Below are 19,198 nucleotides of genomic sequence, written 5' to 3'. Positions count from 1 at the left end.
ATATGTTTTCAGTTCTCCTGAGTATATACTTGGGAGTGGAATTGTTGGAGTCATATGGTAACTATGTGTTTAATTTTTTGAGGAACTGGCAAACTGTTTTTCAAAGAGGCCGCCCTGTTTTACAGTTTCATCAGTGATGTAGGAACATTTCCATTTCTCCACATACTCATCGACACTTGTTATTATTGTTTGTCTTGTGATAATAACCACACTAGTGGGTAAGAGGTGCTACCTTGCTGTGGTTTTGATTTGCATTTTCTTAATGGCTAATGTTGAACATCTTTCCATATGCTTATGGTCACTTGCATGTCTTTTTTGGAGAAATGTCTATCCAGATCCCTTTTCCATTTAAAAAATTGATTTATTTGTTTTTTATTGTTGAGTTGAAAGAACTCCTTATATATTTTGTTGTTGTTTTTAAAGATTTTATTTATTTATTTATTTGAGGGAGCACAAGCAGCGGGAAGGGACAGAGGGAGAGGGAGAAGCAGGCTCCCAACTGAGCAGGAAGCCCGATGTGGGGCTCAGTCCCACGACCCTGGGATCATGACCTGAGCCAAAGGCAGATGCTTAACTGACTGAGCCACCCGGGTGCCGCAAGAGCTCCTTATATATTTTGGATTCTAGTCTCTTATCAGATGCATGATTTGCAAATATTTCCTCCCATTCTTTGGGTTGTCTTTTCACTTTCTGTTACAATTTTTAATTCACTGAAGCAGCGTGCCATTTCTGTAGCCCACCTCCAGGGGCCAGGGGAAATAAATAAGTACAGAGTGTAGGTGTCCTGCTGGTGTTCCTGTGTCTAGGTGCGGGGACACAGAGGCAAGATTAAAATATCGTAAGAGAGGGCAGGCCAGTTATCTAGATCCAGCAGTATTTCTTTTAGTGTTTTTTAAAGGGGCCTTGTGAAATGGTTTAATGAAAGTATTGTAGCTCTTTTCTGGAGGTAGCGCCAATCACAAAAAATGTCATTCATGTCATTTGTGATGATAGCTCTCAGGATTGTGGTTATAATTCTCGTAGCATTGGACCTGTGTGTGCTGTAAGCATTTGTATAAACTGCCTGCTCTGACTTATTTAAATGCTCAAGGGCAGTTTGACGTCTGCCTATAGTATTCTACCTATAGCACATGTCTAAATGCTTTTTCTTTTGTTCTCTCCTTTGCAGTTAAAAATTCAAGATGTCCATTTGCGCTTCGAAGATGGTATTAGCAATCCATCCCATCCTTTTGCATTTGGCATCTGTATTAAGAATGTGTCCGTGCAGAATGCTGTGAATGAGCCTGTGAGTATGAACTGTGTCTGTAACCTAGGAAGAAAGCACTGGTTCTCGGGAACTTGGGGCTCTGCCTTTGGTCATTTCATGTTCCATACAGGAGACCGCATTCTTTTTCACCATGTTCTTTAGTGGGAATGTATGTTTCTTGTCTGTGTCAACAGATTAATTTGCCAAAGTCGGGAAATGGCCAATTTTCTCTGACCTTTCGTTATTTCACTCATATGTTAAATGTTGGTGTTATCGCTTTCTTTTTATGCACGAAGAAACTGAGTCACAGAACGGGTTTCAGCTTTGCTTTTCTTCTCATGCTATGTGTACTCCTGGGGGAAGCTCGTTCTGTTTCATAGAATCAGCCATGCCCTGGGAATGTTTGTTGATGTCTCTATGTCTTGAACCTCTCTTCTGACCTTCTTGTTCGTGGTCTTTAACTGCCTGTGGGACACCTCTGGTGGTTTAGGCTTCTTATAAGCGAAATTATCCCATTATGTTCCACCGGCCCTGAAACCAACTTTTCCCCTTTATTCTCTAACATGTTACTGAATGTTAAAACAACAAAACTGACATCTTTTGAGCCCTTTTATATGCCAGGCGCTATTCTTAGCGCTTTACATGACTTACCTCATTGAATTCTCAGTACTTTTCACCACCACTGTTAGCCTCATATTACAGTCAGCTAAGCACACTAAGGTGCAGAGATGGAGTGGCAGAGCCAGGTCTCGAACCCACATGGACCAGCTGCAGAGTGGGGGTTGGCAAACTGTGGACCGTAGAGCAAAGCCCCCCCACTCCCTGTTTTTGTCCGTAAAGAATGACTGGATCACAGCCACACCCATCATTTACATATTATTCAAGGCTGCTTATGTGCTCTAGTGGGCAGAGTTGAGTCATTACAACAGAAACCGTATGGTCCACGAAGCCTGTGAGTACATATGAGTACTCTCTGGCCTTTGGCAGAAAGTTTGCCCCCCTTGCTACGGAGCATGTGTTCTTAGACAGTGTGCTGAGCTCCCCAAGCCTGTGCTCAACCTTTTGCTTCTTATTCTTTAACTTCAGTATCCATCTGCTCACAGCATCCTGCCAGTTTTCCTTGCAAAATGTCTCAAATGTGTCTCTTCCTGTCATCTTCACTGTGACTGCCTTGCTTCAGGGTCCTGTAAGTTTTGGCCTGGGCTTATAAAACATCCTGTTTCATGACTTCTTGCTTCCATCCCAGGCCCTTGATTCTTTGTAACCCAGTGCTTCCTAGTCTTTTCCACATCACGGCGCACATAGGAAAAAAGATATCATTTGGACAGGATGCTGGGGCAAATGCATGCGGCTGCTGGGGGCTGGAGGTGGTGAGCCAGATATTTCTAAATGTAACTTGAACCTATAAACTTGCCTATTTCCTGATACACTCATGACTCTTTTTCTCTAGCACACCAAGGAGGGAAGCTCCACTCTGCACTGTTGCCAGAGTCCTGTTTCTCAAACACATCCCTGACCCTGGTGGCATGCCTATAGCACAACCCTCAGCGGCTCCAGGGCTCTTAAAGTATGAAGTCCAAACTCCTTGGTGCAGCATAAACTTCCTTTCCTAGCGTATTCGTTTCCTAGGGCTGCCTTAACAACAAATCACCACAAGTGAAATGGTTTAAGACAACAGAAATTTATCCTCTTTAGTTTTGGAGGCCTGAAGTCCAGAATCAAGGGGTTTGCAGGGCCGGTTTTTCCGGAGGCTCTGAGGGAGAATCCGTGCCTCCTTGCTTCTGGTGTTTGCCTTTGAGTTCCTTGGCTTGTGGATGCATCCCTTCCATCTCTGCCTCCATCTTCCCATGGTCTTCTCCCCTGTGTGTCTGCCTTCTCTTCTTAGAAGGACCCCAGTCATTAGATTAGGGCCCACCCTCATCCAGTATGACCTCGTTTTAATTTGATTACATCTGTAAGGACCCTATTTCCAATAACGTCCCCTTCACAAGTTCTAGGAGGACATGGATTTTTGGGGGGAGGGAAACTGCTTAACCCAGGATACCTAGTAGCATTCCAAGCTACTTTTGTCAGCACTTAACTCCCCACTCCAAATGTGTGTACCAGTCCTGCCCTCACACCATGAGTACAGTGCTCCCATGACACAGATGTAGTCACCATCCTCTGGAGACACCAGGCCTTCTGTATGGTGGGCCCAACACTTCGACCTGTGTCCCCATCCTTCCCTCCTACCCTGCCCTGGGCCGGAACCGTATACATCTTTTGATGCTCATCCATGCGGTGACATTTTCTCTTTTGTTTGCTCATAGCATCATAGGTATTCTTCTTCTGCTTCCCTCCGCTTAGTTAAAATTGTTGCATGTTTGTATCCCCAGTTAGCTGGATTTTGAACACTGTAAGAACAAAACTGTTTTGATTCGCTTTTGTATCCCCAGCACCTTGCAAAGTGCTGATGCGTGCCTCCTCAGAAATGGTTTGTTGAATGAATGAATAAGTTTGTGAGTACAGAGAGCATGTTTTTTTTCTTCCCTGTTTTACCTCAGGTACAGAAATTAATGCGGAAAAAGCAACTAGATGTGGCAGAGTTTAGCGTCTATTGGGATGTCGATTGCACTTTGTTGGGGGATTTACCCCAGGTGGAGTTACAGGTATGATTCTGGCAGAAGGCTTTATGGTAACACAGTACAATAGTAAAGAGTTTGGGGCCACCGCCACGTAGGTTTCTGTTCTCTGTGGCTCTGGTTGCCATTCCCATGCCCGTCTTCCTCCAAGGGCATCCATTCTCAAGTGGGTTTGCTTGAGGTACTTGATATGCATGTAATTCTGAACAATATATAGTGTTTTGTGTATGTTTCATGTTTGTATTGCATTCTAGGTTTCTTTGTTTTCTTTTTTTCACTTAAAACTGTGTTTTTAAGATTGCTGGATGTTGCTGTTTATATTCCTGGTTCATTGCTTTTGACTCCTGCATAGTATTCCATGGTATACACCTAACATATTATAGTTACGTATTCTTTAAGCCATCGCAAAATTGCTGTCCAGATTTTAAATGAATAAAGCACCAGCTCTGACTCTTAAAGAAGAGCTTTCTTATTCTATGTATATTGAAACTTCACCTTTGGTGGTATTCCTTTAGGAAGTACTTAGAAAGGCATTAAAATCATGGGGCATAAAGTATTACTGTTTGTGAAGAATAAAAAATTCTGAGTTTAATCTCTTGGTAAAGAAATTGTAGGTGGTTTAAGTAGAATGCAGAAAAAGGACTTTTCGCCCTCACCTAAGATTTTCTTTGGCTTGCATGCTGTTGTACAGGTTTTGTTTTGCCAATTCAATTAAATAAATACCGTACATCATACAGAAGAACTGTATGCAGTTATAAAAAATGAGAACAAAGATCTTTATGATGAATATGGAATAGCCTCTAAGATTAATTAATTAATTTATTTGAAGACTTTATTTATTTATTTGACAGAGAGAGACAAAGCGAGAGAGGGAACACAAGCAGGGGGAGTGGGAGAGGGAGAAGCAGGCTCCTTGCTGAGCAGGGAGCCTGATACGGGTCTCAATCCCAGGACCCTGGGATCACGACCTGAGCCGAAGGCAGACGCTTAACGACTGAGCCACCCAGGTGCCCCTAGTCTTTAAGATTTAGTATTAAGTTTAAAGAACTGAGGTAAGAGCGTATGTACCACTTATGTGAGACTGGTTAAAAAACCAGAAGATCATGGATCTGTCTGAACATATGCAGAAAGCCTCTGGCACTCTCCAGAAGAAACTGGTATTACTGGTTGCCTCTGGGGAGAATAATTGGCTGGCTGGACGATGGGAGTCGGAAGGAGGTATTTCACCTGTTTTTGCCTTTCAGTTTTGAACCATGTGAATGTTTTACCTAATAAGAAATATAGATAAAAGTTTTAAAAATGCTAGAAATTTTGTCCTGTTTGGGATTCTGAGGTAATAGGTGGTAAATTAGGTAACATACCAGCATGTGACTTGATCCTGAAAACATTTGCCATAATGACAGACGTTCTTATGACACTCAGGAGGCCATGGACAAGAGCATGGAGAGCCGCGATCATCACTACATCCTGGAGCCTGTGTGCGCATCCGCTCTTTTGAAGAGAAACTGCTCCAAAGAGCCTCTGAGGTCTCGGCACACTCCCCGGATCGAGTGCGATATTCATCTGGAGACCATCCCCTTGAAACTCTCTCAGGTACTCTTTTTCTACCCAGTGGCTTATACTCCCTCTGTGGGACCAGTAACTGGGTAAAGGAAGCACAGTGATAGAAGGGTCTCAATACTCTTCACAGCACCCCAGCGGGAAAGAAAGTGCCCGTGAGACCAACACTGTGGTGGGTGTAGCACCCACTGTGTGTTATACGGTTGGACTGTGTTGCTGTCCGGTTAGTTTTGATTTGGTTTTGAAGCGCTGAGCAGAGGCCAGGACATACAGTAAATATGAATACTTCACCGTCCGTGGTCAGAGAGAAGTGCCACATGGTGCTGAAACGTGGTCTCCAGTGTGCATTGGATTTCCATTCAGTGGCTTGACCAACACGAACTGTCCTCTGTAGAGATGGGTGTTAACTGAGTAAAAGAAACATGTCAGCATTAACCCAGTTTTTCTCTCTTAACCTCTGCTGAAAAGCTGCAGTACCGGCAAATCATGGAATTCCTCAAGGAGCTGGAACGAAAGGAGAGGCAGGTGAAGTTCCGAAGATGGAAGCCCAAAGTGGCCGTGTCTGAGAAGTAAGGGCTTGCAAGTGACCTGTACCTCTGAGATGCATTGTAGAGTGTGACTGTCCTTGGCCGTGGATCAGAAATGGGCCTCACTGTCCCTGGCAGTGTATTTAGCTGGAGCTAAAATACAGTTGACTTTTCTGACCTTTAAAATGTCATTTCTGTGGTTGACCTGCGTTGACGTTCTTACTGTATATTTCGTTGGTGTGGATTTACTCTCAGCTGGAGCGCAGTGGAGTTAAGGTCCTCTCGGTCTCACTTAGCAAGTCGACCACTGTTGCTCCGGTGGGATCTGACTGTGTAGGAAGTACTTTGTAGTGCTCTCTGAACTTGCTTTCCTATGTCTGTGGTCCCATGCTGTTTGGGCAGCACTTATGTAGTACACCTTATAACTTCTGTAGCAAAAAGGAATCTTTTCCTGTTGCAGTGATAGACTTGACCGATCCAATATATTAAAAATTTTAAAGATCCTGTGTATTTCCATGGCTTTTCTGAAGTATGCCATTTAAAATCTTTAGTATCCAAATCCTTGCCAGTTATCTTAAGATAGTCTTTACCTTGTAGTCACCAGTTGATTATCTGTCAGTGGACAGGACTGATGTTATGGGTAATTCACACCAATCGAGGAATATATTATTAATGATGCCTAAGTTGAGAATCTATTATTGAAGTTCTTTGTGTAAGAAGTAATTAACATTGTTATGAAACATCTCAGCTGCCGAGAATGGTGGTATTTTGCTCTGAATGCTAACCTGAATGAGATCAGAGAGGAGAGGAAGCGTTGTACTTGGGACTTCTTGTTACACCGGGCTCGCGATGCTGTGTCTTACACCGACAAATACTTCAGCAAGCTGAAAGGAGGCTTGCTTCATGCAGACGACAGGGTGAGGGGACTGTTATCTTCATTGTTTCTTGGCTTCCAGTGGGTACGTGGGGAGGCAGATCGGTTCCCTCCCAGTACTTGTAGGGGTTTTTGAAGGTGTCCAGTTTCTCTGGAGCTCTAAGACCTGTTTTGTTTTAACCCAAACAGGAGGAGATGCGTCGGATTGAGGAGGAACAGAGCTTTGAGGAATTGAAGATTTTGCGTGAACTGGTTCATGAACGATTTCACAAACAAGAAGAACTGGCGGAGGTAAGAAATCCTCTGTGAGAAGATGTGCTCAGACTCACCACGCTCAGAGTGGCTCAGTTTTGATGTGCTGTGCTTCTCGGGGGGACAGAGAAGAATCAGTGGCAACATCACAGCTTGTTTCTGTCTCTGGAGACTCATATTTGTTCATTTCTGGTTGACACAGAGCCTACGAGAGCCTCAGTTGGATTCTCCAGGAGACTCTCCTGGGGATCCAGAGGCCAGTGGAGGCAGTGGGATGCTCCAGTACCTTCAGTCCTGGTTTCCTGGCTGGGGTGGCTGGTATGGGCAGCAGAGCCCTGAGGGGAGACCAGTCGAGGGGCTGTCAGCAGAGCAGCATGAACAGTGGACTCCCGAGGAGATCCTAGGTAAGGTGGGCGAGGGCCTTCACTTTCCTGCCCTTGGCTGTCCTGAAGGGAGACACTTGGCTCATAAAAACTCGTCTGTTATTTGTGCAACAGCCCATGGTATTTTATTTTACAAATAAAAGAAGTAGACATTTGTAAAACAGTTTGTCTCGCGTTCATAGATTCAGATGGAGGAAGTTTTTGAGAGATACTTCATTTGCAGCTTCATTGCTGAATTTGAATACTGAGCACAGTTTCAGAGCTGAGAGGCAGCGATCGTAAGAGAACTGAGCAAGTCAGAAGGTTTAAACTCTGAAGCTTGAAGATCAATCCAAAGCCACTCTTTACACCCACACTGTTCAGCATGGTAGCCATAGTCACAGATGGCTATCTATTTATATTTTTTAAAAAAATATTTAATTGAAGCAAACATATATAACATGCACACACCATACTTATATAGATCAGTGACTTCCAGAGTCACATACTTCCTGTATAACCTGCACACTGGTAGAGAAATAGAACAAATCAGCACCCCAGAGGGCTTTGTGTGTTTCTTGCGGTCACTGTCCTGCACATTATAATCTTTTTCCTGACTTGTAACACCATAGATTTGTTTACTCATTTTCAAGCGGATGGCTATTGAAATTCAGATTAATTAAAATTAAAAGAAAAACATTCTTTTTTTCCCCTCAGTGACACTAGGTACGTTGGCCATGGAGCTCAAAGTCACCTGTGGTTGGTGGCTTCTGAGCCTGCGGTGCAGATGTAGAGCATTTCACGGTGCTGGGCAGCGCTGTTTATGCTGTACTCTGTCCTGAATCTTCACTTCTTCCCTCACTGGAGAATGAGCTGATGAGATCTTTAAAAATCTTTAAAATTTATTTATTCATGAGAGAGAGACAGAGGCAGAGGGAGAGGGATGTGGGACTTGATCCCAGGACCCCGGGATCACGACCCGAGCCAAAGGCAGACACTCAACCGACTGAGCTGACCAGATGCCCCTGATAAGATCTCTTATAAAACAGTGGGATCATTTTACATTAGGAATGAAGCAGTCGCCCATGACTTTGGAGTTCTTCCTGGGGAAAACTATTAAATAATGTCATCATCACTGTGATCTCTGTGCCTGGTGGTGCTTTTTGAATTTTCCCGTGCATTCCTCTAACATCTTTCCTTCCTCATGCTCAGGCACTGAGGAGTTTTTTGACCCCACCGCCGACGCATCCTGTCTGAGCGCGTACACGAAGCGGGACCTGGTGTTTGCCCGACTGAATGTGCAGCTGCAGCGGGGAACCGTGACGCTGCTGCACCAGGAGCCGGGAGGCCTGCGGATGGAGGAGCGCGCCTTCATGCAGCTCGAGTTCTCAGGTGCTGCCCCGCAGAACCCCCGGCTGTTGCCACTCTTCCCTGGTGCCCGTGTTTGCTCGAGTCTCCTTATTTGTGGTCCTTACGTTCTAGCAAGTTGCTGTGAGCACAGGATGGTTGAATGCTGAGTCGCTGCTGGGGCAAGGTGGGGGGTGTTGGCGGGGAGATACAGTGTTAGGTGCCTGCGAGCCTCTGATCATAACATTCACCAGCAGATTGGTACAGAACCCTGTGTTAATGTGTGTCTGTGTGTAAAGACAGCTTATTTCATGTATATCGTGGATTCATTAATACTGAACTTGGCCGCGGCACTGTAACTAGGGCCTGAGTGAAGCTTATCTGCTGGAAGGCCTGGCACTGCAGTGTGGAGGCCGTTTTAAGCCGTGAAATTACCAACAAAAAGCACAGAAACGCCAACAACTTGGCACTCAGTAGAGCACGAGAGGGGCATGTGTGTGCAGTATGAGCCACACTAAACCAAGAGGGCAGAGCAGTGTTACCTGGTTCACCCTTAGCTGCGAGCATGCACATTAGGTGGTGTGTTTCTGCTCTGCACATGTCCTCAGAAGCACGCGAGGATGGATTTCGGGGTTGTAAATAAGTTTTAGTGAGTAGAAGAATTCACAAACATAGAACCCACGAATAATGAGGATTGACCATGTCTGACATGTGTTTGTGACTTGGAATTAAAGGTGTATAAGTAACTATGCACATGCTGGTGTTTTTACATCTCACGTATACTTTTATTTTGGTGTATAAAATAGGCATTTATCTCAGTAATTTAAAGGTAAACAACCAAAAAAAAAAAAAAGCCAGTTTGTTTGACTTTATAATTGTGAGAGCTGAGATATCATAAACTTAGTGTGAGCCAGCAGATTGCTTGAACTCAATGGTAACATGCTCTGTTTAGAATTCATTCTGCGAGGAAACTTCTAATATTCTGTATGTCGTTATATAGAGAGATTTATATGGACACAACAATATGTAGGTAGGATTTTTAGTTCTACTTTCAACGAAAAAGACTTCATGATATTTAATCGTCCTCTGTAAAACATTATATTTCATACTTTTTAAGATACTTCAGGTTGTCATGGCATACTGTCAAGTCTTACGTTGATGTTTTTGTAGATGTGAAGCTACTAGCAGAATCTCTTCCTCGAAGAAATTCCTCCTTGCTCTCAGTGCGGTTGGGTGGACTGTTTCTTCGAGACCTGGCCACAGAAGGCACCATGTTTCCCCTTCTGGTGTTCCCAAATTCAGTACGTACAGCGGTGGGATGGACGCTCCGTCCCGGGTGGGGTGAACTGTGATCTGTCTTGGGCAAGTGACAGGTAATGTTACCGTTCATTCTGACATTTGGTCATCTTGAGACAGATGGGCTGATTAAAAACAAACTGGAAGTCAGTAACGGTTTTTAATTTGTCAGAGAGTGAATGTCGGAGGGATTTCCGGCAGTGCCTTCTTCCTCTCCTTTGCCATGGCTGCCGTGGGGTAGTTTGCTCTGTTTTGGAAGAAAATGCCATCAGCACCACTATTTTCTGCATTTCAAGGTCAATGTTCGCATCTCCTCTGTCTGGAATTCATTTTCATGCATTCTTACCCTAAGTCACTGATGGAAAGTCTCATCTTTTCTGGAGTTCCAAGAGAACCACTTCAAGTTATCTATATATATGTAATCTTTTATATTCAACAGACTTTACTAATTAGATCTTTGATCTCATTAAGTTGGCAGAGATATGATCAGAATAGTTGAGCATTTAGCCACTTGCTCTGTCTGTGATTTTTTTAGAGTGTGGATTGAGGAGAGGCTGGGAGTGCAGCGTGAGAGTCTAAAGGGCCGTACGTACTTCCTACTCATTAAGGAATCATTCATTAAACGCGCTGACCGCAGAGTAGCATACAGTCCATTTTAGCTTCGAAAAGGGCACAGATGAGAGAGGTCAGTCTGCAAGTCCTCTAATCCGATGTCGGATGAGTTTCGATTTGGTTGTGCTAAGCGAGAGTGATGCTGAAGGGCAGAACTTGAGGAAGTGTGTGCATGGCGAACTGTCCTCTCTCACCTGACATTTATGCATTTTGTGTATGTTTTAATAGCAAAAAGAAGTTGGCAGAGTCTCACAGTCTTTTGGTCTCCAAACAACATCTGCAGACAGAAGTGACCATAATCCTGGTAATTTGTCATATGTTCTTAAAACTAATCTTTAGAAATAAGATGATTGCAGATCAGTAGTCTTAGAGGGAGTGTGTCCTGTTTTGGCTCAGCAGTTTGTTGTGTGGATCTGTGTTTGTCTCGGAGTCCGTGTTCTCTGTTAACCTGTGTGTGACCTGTGTCAGCCTGTAGGGCTTCCGGGGCCTGGGTTTCCATAATGGGAGTGAATACAACAACCCAGTCTTGAAGATTCCTGTTGAAAATTAGAGGCAGTCCTCATTAGGGTCTCTGTTTTATAAAATTTTCATAAATGAGAACTAATTGGAAAATAATTTAGAAAATGTCTTTTTTCCAGAATTCCTTACAGCTTATGAAGAATAAGGCGATTGTTTTTGCTGTGTTCCATTTTCTTTCTCTGGTTCTTCCCTTTAGCTGCGGACCCAGATGACCCGGTTTTTGAGATGCTGTATGAGAGAAATCCAGTGCACAGCCATTTTGAGAGGCGGCTGAATGTCAGCACGAGGCCCTTGAACATCATATATAATCCCCAGGCTATTAAAAAAGTAGCCGACTTTTTCTACAAGGGAAAGGTTCATACCTCAGGTTAACTTTTTTGTTTGTTTGATCTTATGTTACTTTCTATAGATACCTTTCTTGTCATTTTTAGTGCTTTGGACAAGGGTTATTATACACCTAAGTGACCTGCTAGTGTCTGGAATCATAAAGGCTTGGAGGGCATGTGGATAGGGTTGTCCTTAGTTAGGGAAACAAAGTAGATGTCCTTGGAAAGTTACTTTTTCAAAAAGGAACCATATCCCTAAATATTTTCTTTGTCTTTGCTTCCATTTAGCATATTTTTAAAAATTCTTCCCATTCTATTAGGATGGTGGTTTCCTTGGCTACCCAGGATATTTTAGGCCAGTGAGTTTAGGAGGAACGTTCAAGAACTTTCCTCTAAAAAAAGAACTTCCCTCTAAATGGCAGGGTCAGTGGTGTGTTTCACTTGTTTGGTGCAGCGTGAAATACTGTAGAACTCATCCTTGCGCTGCTCTATGTCATCATTGCGTTATTCCTGCCTCCCTTTGTGTCCAGGAGAGATTTGAGATAGGAGGAGCGGAAAAAGCACTTTCATTGACAGGGAAGTTGATAAAACAATAGTTCTTTCCTAACGTATCCCCTCTCTCCCTCCTTATAACAATGGAGCTATTTTATTTTTATTTTTATTTTTTATTTTATTTACTTTTATTTTTTTAAAGATTTTATTTATTTGACAAAGAGAGAGATAGTGAGAGAGCGAACACAAGCAGGGGGAGTGGGAGAGGCTTTCCGCTGAGTAGGGAGCCTGATGTGGGGCTCGATCCCAGGATCCTGGGATCGTGACCTGAGCCGCAGGCAGACGCTTAACGACTGAGCCACCCAGGCACCCAACAATGGAGCTATTTTAGTTTTTGGTCCAGTTTTTGAGTCTTCATGTCAACAACAGCCATAAATGCTGTGGCTTTATTGCTCTGTCCCTGATAGAATCTAGAAGGCATTTCCTTCCAAATTCCACTTTCTCTTTTAACGTAGTGGTATGCTTTCAAGATTTACAATAGTCTGGGATCATTTGGAAAATGGTTCAAGAAAATTCTAGTAACTTAGGTGCCTTTCCCCCATGGCAGGGCCCCATCATTGCTTCTGGTTACCGTACACAGTGCCGGCGCAGGTGGGAGTAGGAACGGTTGTTGTGCAGATGGTTTTTTAGCTTCGGTGGAAATGTGTGGTGAGAATAGATGTTGCAGTGGTCTTTTCCACCCGGCTGTTTGAAAATACTCACTTCTCCCATGCGTCTCTAATCTTGCAGGTTTTGGTTATCAGTCTGAACTTGAGCTGAGAGTGGCAGAAGCTGCCCGAAGACAGTATAACAAACTGAAGATGCAGACCAAGGCGGAAATCCGACAAACGCTCGATCGTTTGCTAGTGGGTGATTTCATTGTAAGTGGGGCAGGGGGCAGGCATTCCCTCTGTCAGGTTCTTCACCTCCTCTAGTTAAGCATGCTTATTTCAACTACAAACGTGAAGTTCACTGAAAATATGAAATCCTTCTTAGCTAGCAAAAAACAAAATCTCATGGCTTTTACGGTCAGGGTGTCAAGAATAAAAACGAGTGGCTGGGACTAGACCATGTTTCTTCCCTGTGTCTGTCTTGGAACACTCTTAAGACTCGTCCATTTTCTAGACCTGATAATTTACAAATGTTTCACTTAAGAGCACCCCCCTTCACTTATGATTATTGGAAGAAAAACGCCTGGAATGGTGCCCCAGTTTTGATTCCCAGGTGTGATAGTCCCTTTGTGATGCTAAGTGGCCAGCTGATGCGAGGATGCCATAGACCAGGAGAAACACCTTAGCAGTTGGGCAAAACTGTCTCTAGCATGGTGGCACGGAGGTGCACTGCTCAGATGCAGCAGTAGGTGGAGAGGGAGAGCCTGGCTCCCTTCAGAGAGCAGAGCCCCTGTAAGCGTAAGGGACAGCAGCAATGTTCCAAGTAAAACGGTACTGACTGTGGTATGGGATGAAGAATTAGTCCTGTTTTTTGTTTCTTGTGTGTGTGTGTGTGTGTGTGTGTGTGTGTGTTTCAACACAAAGGCAGCAGTTAGTATCCTCTTATCTTAGAGATGTTTCTTTTTGATACCATTTACATAGATTAGCTTTTTACTACATCCATGTATGTGAGGCTAATTTTAGTTTCAGGGAAGAACAGTGAACACACTCATGACTTGGTATTTTTTTTTATATATCAAATGTCAAAGCTTATGTTTTCCACTAAGATACTTGGACATGAAAGTTCATGGTTGCCAATGTCTGTGAAGAAGTAAAAATATTTGAGTTTCTCTGTTTGTTGGAATTCCATAATTTCTACAATACTGTGAGACAGTAAGCCCTATAAATTTAGAAGCATGATCTTTCTCAAACCATGGATCATCACAATCAAAGAGCAGACAACCCCAGTCCAGTAATTTGCTAATTTTTTTTTCCTCCCACTTTAAACATTTGCCTGTGGTAATGTCTCAAATCCTTAAGCATTGGGATCTACTTTTGTTTTAAACTTTTTGCTCTAATACTATAGACTTTTAAGTTATCCTGTAACGCCTGGGTGTGGCTTTCAGAAAGGCTTGAGCCCAACCGGTAAAGCTGTTTAGCTTTCACAGTTGTGGTTTTGTTATTTATGGTTTATTTTACTTCTACAGGAGGAGAGTAAAAGGTGGACCGTGCGACTAGATATTTCTGCCCCTCAGGTGATCTTTCCTGACGATTTCAAATTCAAGAATCCTGTGTTAGTTGTTGTGGATCTGGGGAGAATGCTGTTGACAAATACCCAAGGTACCGTGTGAATGCGAAGTGGTGAAGACATACCCTGCAGGGGTTGATCTGTCTATGCTTAACCAAGTAAAGCTTAAAAAAGGCTTTTTAGGGGCACCTGGATGGCTCAGTCGGTTAAGCGTCCGACTCTTGATTTCAGCTCAGCTCATGATCTCAGGGTGGTGAGATAGAGCCCCAAGTTGGGCTCCGCGCAGAGTGTGGAGCTGCTTGAGATTCTCTCTCAATCTCTGTCTCAAAAAAGAGGGCTTTTTATGACCGTTTAACCCCAAAGTTCACTTGTTACTTCTTTTATGATAGCTGTATTGGGATACGTTTTTAAAATGGACAGTTTAATTGTTATTGGGTTATTGACAGAATCATGCAATTTACTGTTACCTAATCCCAGAACGTTTTCATCATCCTGTGAAGACATTCCAGACCCTTCAGCTGTCACTCTCCATTACCTCTTCTCCTATGCCCTGCCAACCATTAATCTTTCTATCTCTGTGGATTTGACTATTCTGAACATTTCATATGAATGCAGTCACACAATTGTGGTTTTTTATGTCTGACTTTTTTCACTTAGCGTTAATGTTTTCGAGATTTATCTATGTTGTAGCTTGTTGTGCTTCATTCCTACTTGTGGTTGAATAATATTCCTTTGTGTGAATATACCACATTTTGTTTATGCATTCATCAATTGGTGGACATTTGGGTTGTTTCTGCTTTTTGGCCACTACGAATAATGCTGCTGTGAACATTCGTGTACAGGCTTTTGTGTAGACATATTTTCAGTCTCTTGTGTATACTTCAGTGTGGAATTGCTAGGTCATACGGTGACTTCATTTTGAGGAACTGCCAGATTGTTTTCCAAAAGGGTGGCACCATTTTACTCTCTTACCAGCAATGTATGAGGGTTTTAAATTTCTCTAAATCCTTGCCAACACTTGCTGTTATCTGTCTTTTGGATTATAGCCATTTTTTTTTTTTAAATGAGTGTGAAGTGGTATCTAATTGTGGTTTTTATTTGTATTTCTCATGCAACATTTTGGATTTTAAGAAACACTATTTCTCAGAACTTCATTTCAGAAATAGAGGTTTAATTTATTTAGGGATATTAGGGACATAGATAAAAAGAGACTCCTGGAAGGTTATTTCATTACTGTTACTAGATCCAAAAAATATTTATTGTTTACCTTGAGATGGGCAGGAAGAAAGAGGATTCATGGGGTAAGAGATTGAGGAAGCTTCTCAAATAATCTCAACCTTATCTTTACTGAGAAGAGCCATCCGAAAGAGAAGAGGTAGAGGATTCGAACAGGAGTGGGAAAGTTTGGTGCTACGGGGAATGTTAAAAGGGAATTAGATCTGAAGAAAAGGATCTCACAATCACGGAAAGCACCTGCTTGAACTTGTAAACCATAAACATGGAACAGAGACGTGGGTGACAGAACCCAGTGGTGTGATTTTGTAGTTGACTCAGCACTGAGTGGTAAAAGACTGGACTTGTGGAAGTCTGTAGAAGAGAAGGGTTGAATTGTGAAGTCAGGCTCGAATGTGACGCTGAGCACTTACTGCTTGCAAGCACTGCTCTGGGCACTCGGGGTGTTGTTGAGTAAGGCAGGTGAGACCTGGGTTCCTTTGCAACATTCTAGTGGGGGAACAAAAGGAACATAGAGACAAATGCAGGGAAAGGCAAACAGACAGCTGATGATGGAGAGTGGTGCAGGAATGGCTGGTGAGAGCAGCTTGTGACGGGGTAGGGAAGCGGGTCATTCGCTGGTTTCTGCTCCCTGACCTGTGTTCTGTTGTCAGCGGGCCTCCATCTTTTCTCTTTTGTGTTTTGATTTCAAAATTACTAGGTAAGTTTACATCGAATAAATGGTAAAATCAGAATATCATGCTTAGAGTTTTCATCCCTGTGTTTTTTTAAATTGGGGTTGGTTGATTCTCTCTTGTTCCTTAATTATTACATTAAAGGAAAGAGTAAGAAAGGAGCAGACGTATACTTTGAATCTTCTCTTTTTTTATCTGCAGATGACTCCAAGAGGAGAAGTGGGGATGGGCTAGCATCTGAAGAGAACCAGTTCAGTGATGATGAATATAAGACGCCTCTTGCCACACCTCCGAACACCCCCCCTCCTGAGACAAGCAGCGGCAATGGAGGGAAAACACCTCCATTTTCTGGGGTTGGATTCAGTGCAGAGCAGATTCAGGCCCATCTAATGAGCACGAAGATGTATGAGAGGTACTCCTTGTCATTTATGGACCTCCAGATCATGGTTGGACGAGTGAAGGACAATTGGAAGCACGTCCAGGATATTGATGTGGGACCAACCCACGTGGTTGAGAAATTCAATGTTCACCTACAGTTAGAACGTCGGTTGATTTATACTTCAGATCCCAAGTACCCCGGAGCTGTGCTCTCAGGCAACCTACCAGACTTGAAAATCCACATCAATGAAGATAAAATATCTGCTCTCAAGAATTGCTTTGCTCTCCTGACCACCCCAGAAATGAAGACTTCGGACACTCAGTTAAAAGAGAAGATTTTTCCCCAAGGCGGGCAGCGGGGAAGTTTGCAAGATTCAGTAATGAATTTAACCCAGAGCTTTGTGATGTTGGAGCAGCATACCCGGGAGGTTCTGGTGGAGTCACAGCTCCTCCTGGCCGAATTTAAGGTGAACTGCATGCAGCTTGGTGTTGAGAGCAATGGCCGGTACATTTCCGTGCTCAAGGTGTTTGGGACCAATGCTCACTTTGTGAAGAGGCCTTACGATGTTGAGGTCTCCCTGACTGTTCACGGATTGCTCCTGGTGGACACGATGCAGACGTACGGTGCTGATTTTGACCTTTTGATGGCTTCACATAAGAACTTGAGCTTTGATATCCCAACAGGAAGCCTCCGGGATAGCAGGGCCCAGTCTCCTGTCTCTGGATCCAATGCGGCCCACCTGACTAATGCTGCCACACTGAATGACCCATCGACTGCGGGTGTTTCACTTGACAAAATTCTCACCAAAGAACAGGAGTCCCTCATCAAATTGGAATATCAGTTTGTGAGTTCAGAGTGCCCGTCGATGAATTTGGACAGCACTCTTCAGGTGATTTCATTACAGGTGAATAATCTGGATATTATCCTAAATCCAGAGACAATTGTGGAGCTGATTGGTTTTCTTCAAAAATCTTTTCCCAAGGAAAAAGATGATTTGAGTCCTCAGCCTTTAATGACTGATTTTGAAAGAAGCTTTAGGGAGGAAGGAACTTATCAAGCCACATATGAACAGAACACCGAGGTTGCCGTGGAAATCCACAGGCTTAACTTACTGCTCCTTCGGACAGTGGGGATGGCAAATGGCGAGAAATATGGCAGAAAAATTGCGACTGCAAGTATTGGTGGCACCAAAGTTAACGTCTCCATGGGTAGCGCATTTGACATGAATGGTTCTCTCGGCTGTTTGCAGCTTATGGATTTGACACAAGATAATGTTAAGAACCAGTATGTTGTCAGCATTGGGAATTCCATAGGCTATGAAAATATCGTCAGCGACATTGGCTACTTTGAATCTGTGTTTGTTAGAATGGAAGAGGCGGCCCTCAGCGAAGCTTTGAGTTTCACCTTTGTTGAGAAGTCTAAACAGGAGTGTTTTCTCAACCTCAAGATGGCTTCCTTGCATTATAACCACTCTGCTAAATTTTTGAAGGAGTTGACGTTGTCCATGGATGAGCTGGAAGAAAATTTTCGAAGTATGCTGAAAAGCGCAGCTACCAAAGTCACTACGGTACTAGCTACCAAGACGGCCGAGTACAGTGAGATGGTGTCACTCTTTGAAACGCCAAGGAAGACTCGGGAATCCTTTATCTTAGAAGAGAATGAAATGTATGGGTTTGGCCTCTCTGGGTCTCATTCTGACACCGTAAAGCTAATCTTGAACATAAACATTGAATCCCCTGTTGTGTCTATCCCTCGGAAGCCCGGGAGTCCTGAGTTGTTGGTGGGACACTTGGGACAAATATTCATCCAGAATTTTGTGTCAGGAGATGATGAGTCCAGAAGTGACCGTCTGCGGGTAGAAATTAAAGACATTAAGTTATATTCTTTGAATTGTACCCAGTTGGCAGGCAGAGAGGGTCCTGGGTCCGAAGTAAGCCGGGCATTTTGTTCTCCTTCTGGGTCTGCCAGTGCCAACAGTCAGGAGGAAGCTCATTTCACCCGACATGATTTCTTTGAATCTTTGCATAGAGGTCAAGGTGAGGAGTGTAAATCTTTTGTCTCATTTTGTCAAAATATTCCAAACCCAGCGTATGTGGTACTTTGCTTAAAACAACAACAAAACCCTTTTCTTTTAGAATTATCCCCAGTGAATATTTAAGAAATCAAAATAGAATTTTAATACCATGCTTCATATCAGGTTGGTATGTTTTCAGTTTTTCCCATTGGATACCAGATTTGACAAAACAAGATTTTTTTTTTTTTTTAAGTGGCCCCCTTTAACATTGGATGAGTGCCCATTTACAGGGATGCTTCAAAGGGTGGAGTCTGTTAGAGTATTATTTAATTTGGTCAAATACATCTGATTTTTTCAGTTGTAAGCTGTAGATTTTTGTTAGTTAAATATTGTAGTCCAGGTTAGCTGGAGGGGTTGACAAAAGTGGAATATGAAATTTAGTCTGTGGATGTTATATTTTCCTTTCAGTATTCTACCATCTTCTGTAATGGATTGGTCCAGGGTCTTAGGAATAAAATGCCTGTATTTGTGTCCTCAATCTGATCTGCTAAAACCAAACAGTTCAATCTATTAGTCTTGGCATCCACAGACATCTGGTGGGCCCTAAAGCCTGGCTTTACTTATTGGTGAAGAAATTCATGCCTTTG

At 43.2% G+C, this 19,198-nt stretch overlaps 1 protein-coding gene across 4 annotated transcripts in view; it reads left to right on the top strand.

Annotated features, from left to right (window-relative positions):
• The window catches only part of VPS13D (vacuolar protein sorting 13 homolog D), a 241,022-nt gene that overhangs the window by 15,421 nt on the left and 206,403 nt on the right, over nt 1–19,198 (top strand). For all 4 annotated transcript variants that reach the window (XM_025855733.2, XM_025855732.2, XM_073903327.1 and 1 more), the window contains exons 6-19: nt 1,169–1,285; nt 3,790–3,894; nt 5,290–5,460; nt 5,896–5,996; nt 6,703–6,871; nt 7,018–7,119; nt 7,283–7,484; nt 8,655–8,834; nt 9,960–10,090; nt 10,926–11,001; nt 11,413–11,583; nt 12,824–12,954; nt 14,211–14,343; nt 16,360–18,573. In XM_025855733.2, the coding sequence (XP_025711518.1) occupies nt 1,169–1,285; nt 3,790–3,894; nt 5,290–5,460; nt 5,896–5,996; nt 6,703–6,871; nt 7,018–7,119; nt 7,283–7,484; nt 8,655–8,834; nt 9,960–10,090; nt 10,926–11,001; nt 11,413–11,583; nt 12,824–12,954; nt 14,211–14,343; nt 16,360–18,573 (4,003 nt within the window). The remainder of the gene's footprint in view (nt 1–1,168; nt 1,286–3,789; nt 3,895–5,289; nt 5,461–5,895; nt 5,997–6,702; nt 6,872–7,017; nt 7,120–7,282; nt 7,485–8,654; nt 8,835–9,959; nt 10,091–10,925; nt 11,002–11,412; nt 11,584–12,823; nt 12,955–14,210; nt 14,344–16,359; nt 18,574–19,198) is intronic.

This window comes from Callorhinus ursinus, unplaced genomic scaffold, assembly GCF_003265705.2.
Source record: "Callorhinus ursinus isolate GAN/ISIS: 27379988/994484 unplaced genomic scaffold, GSC_fseal_2.0 scaffold18, whole genome shotgun sequence".
NCBI classification, from domain to species: Eukaryota; Metazoa; Chordata; class Mammalia; order Carnivora; family Otariidae; genus Callorhinus; species Callorhinus ursinus.
This window is presented reverse-complemented; position numbering and strand designations above follow the sequence as displayed.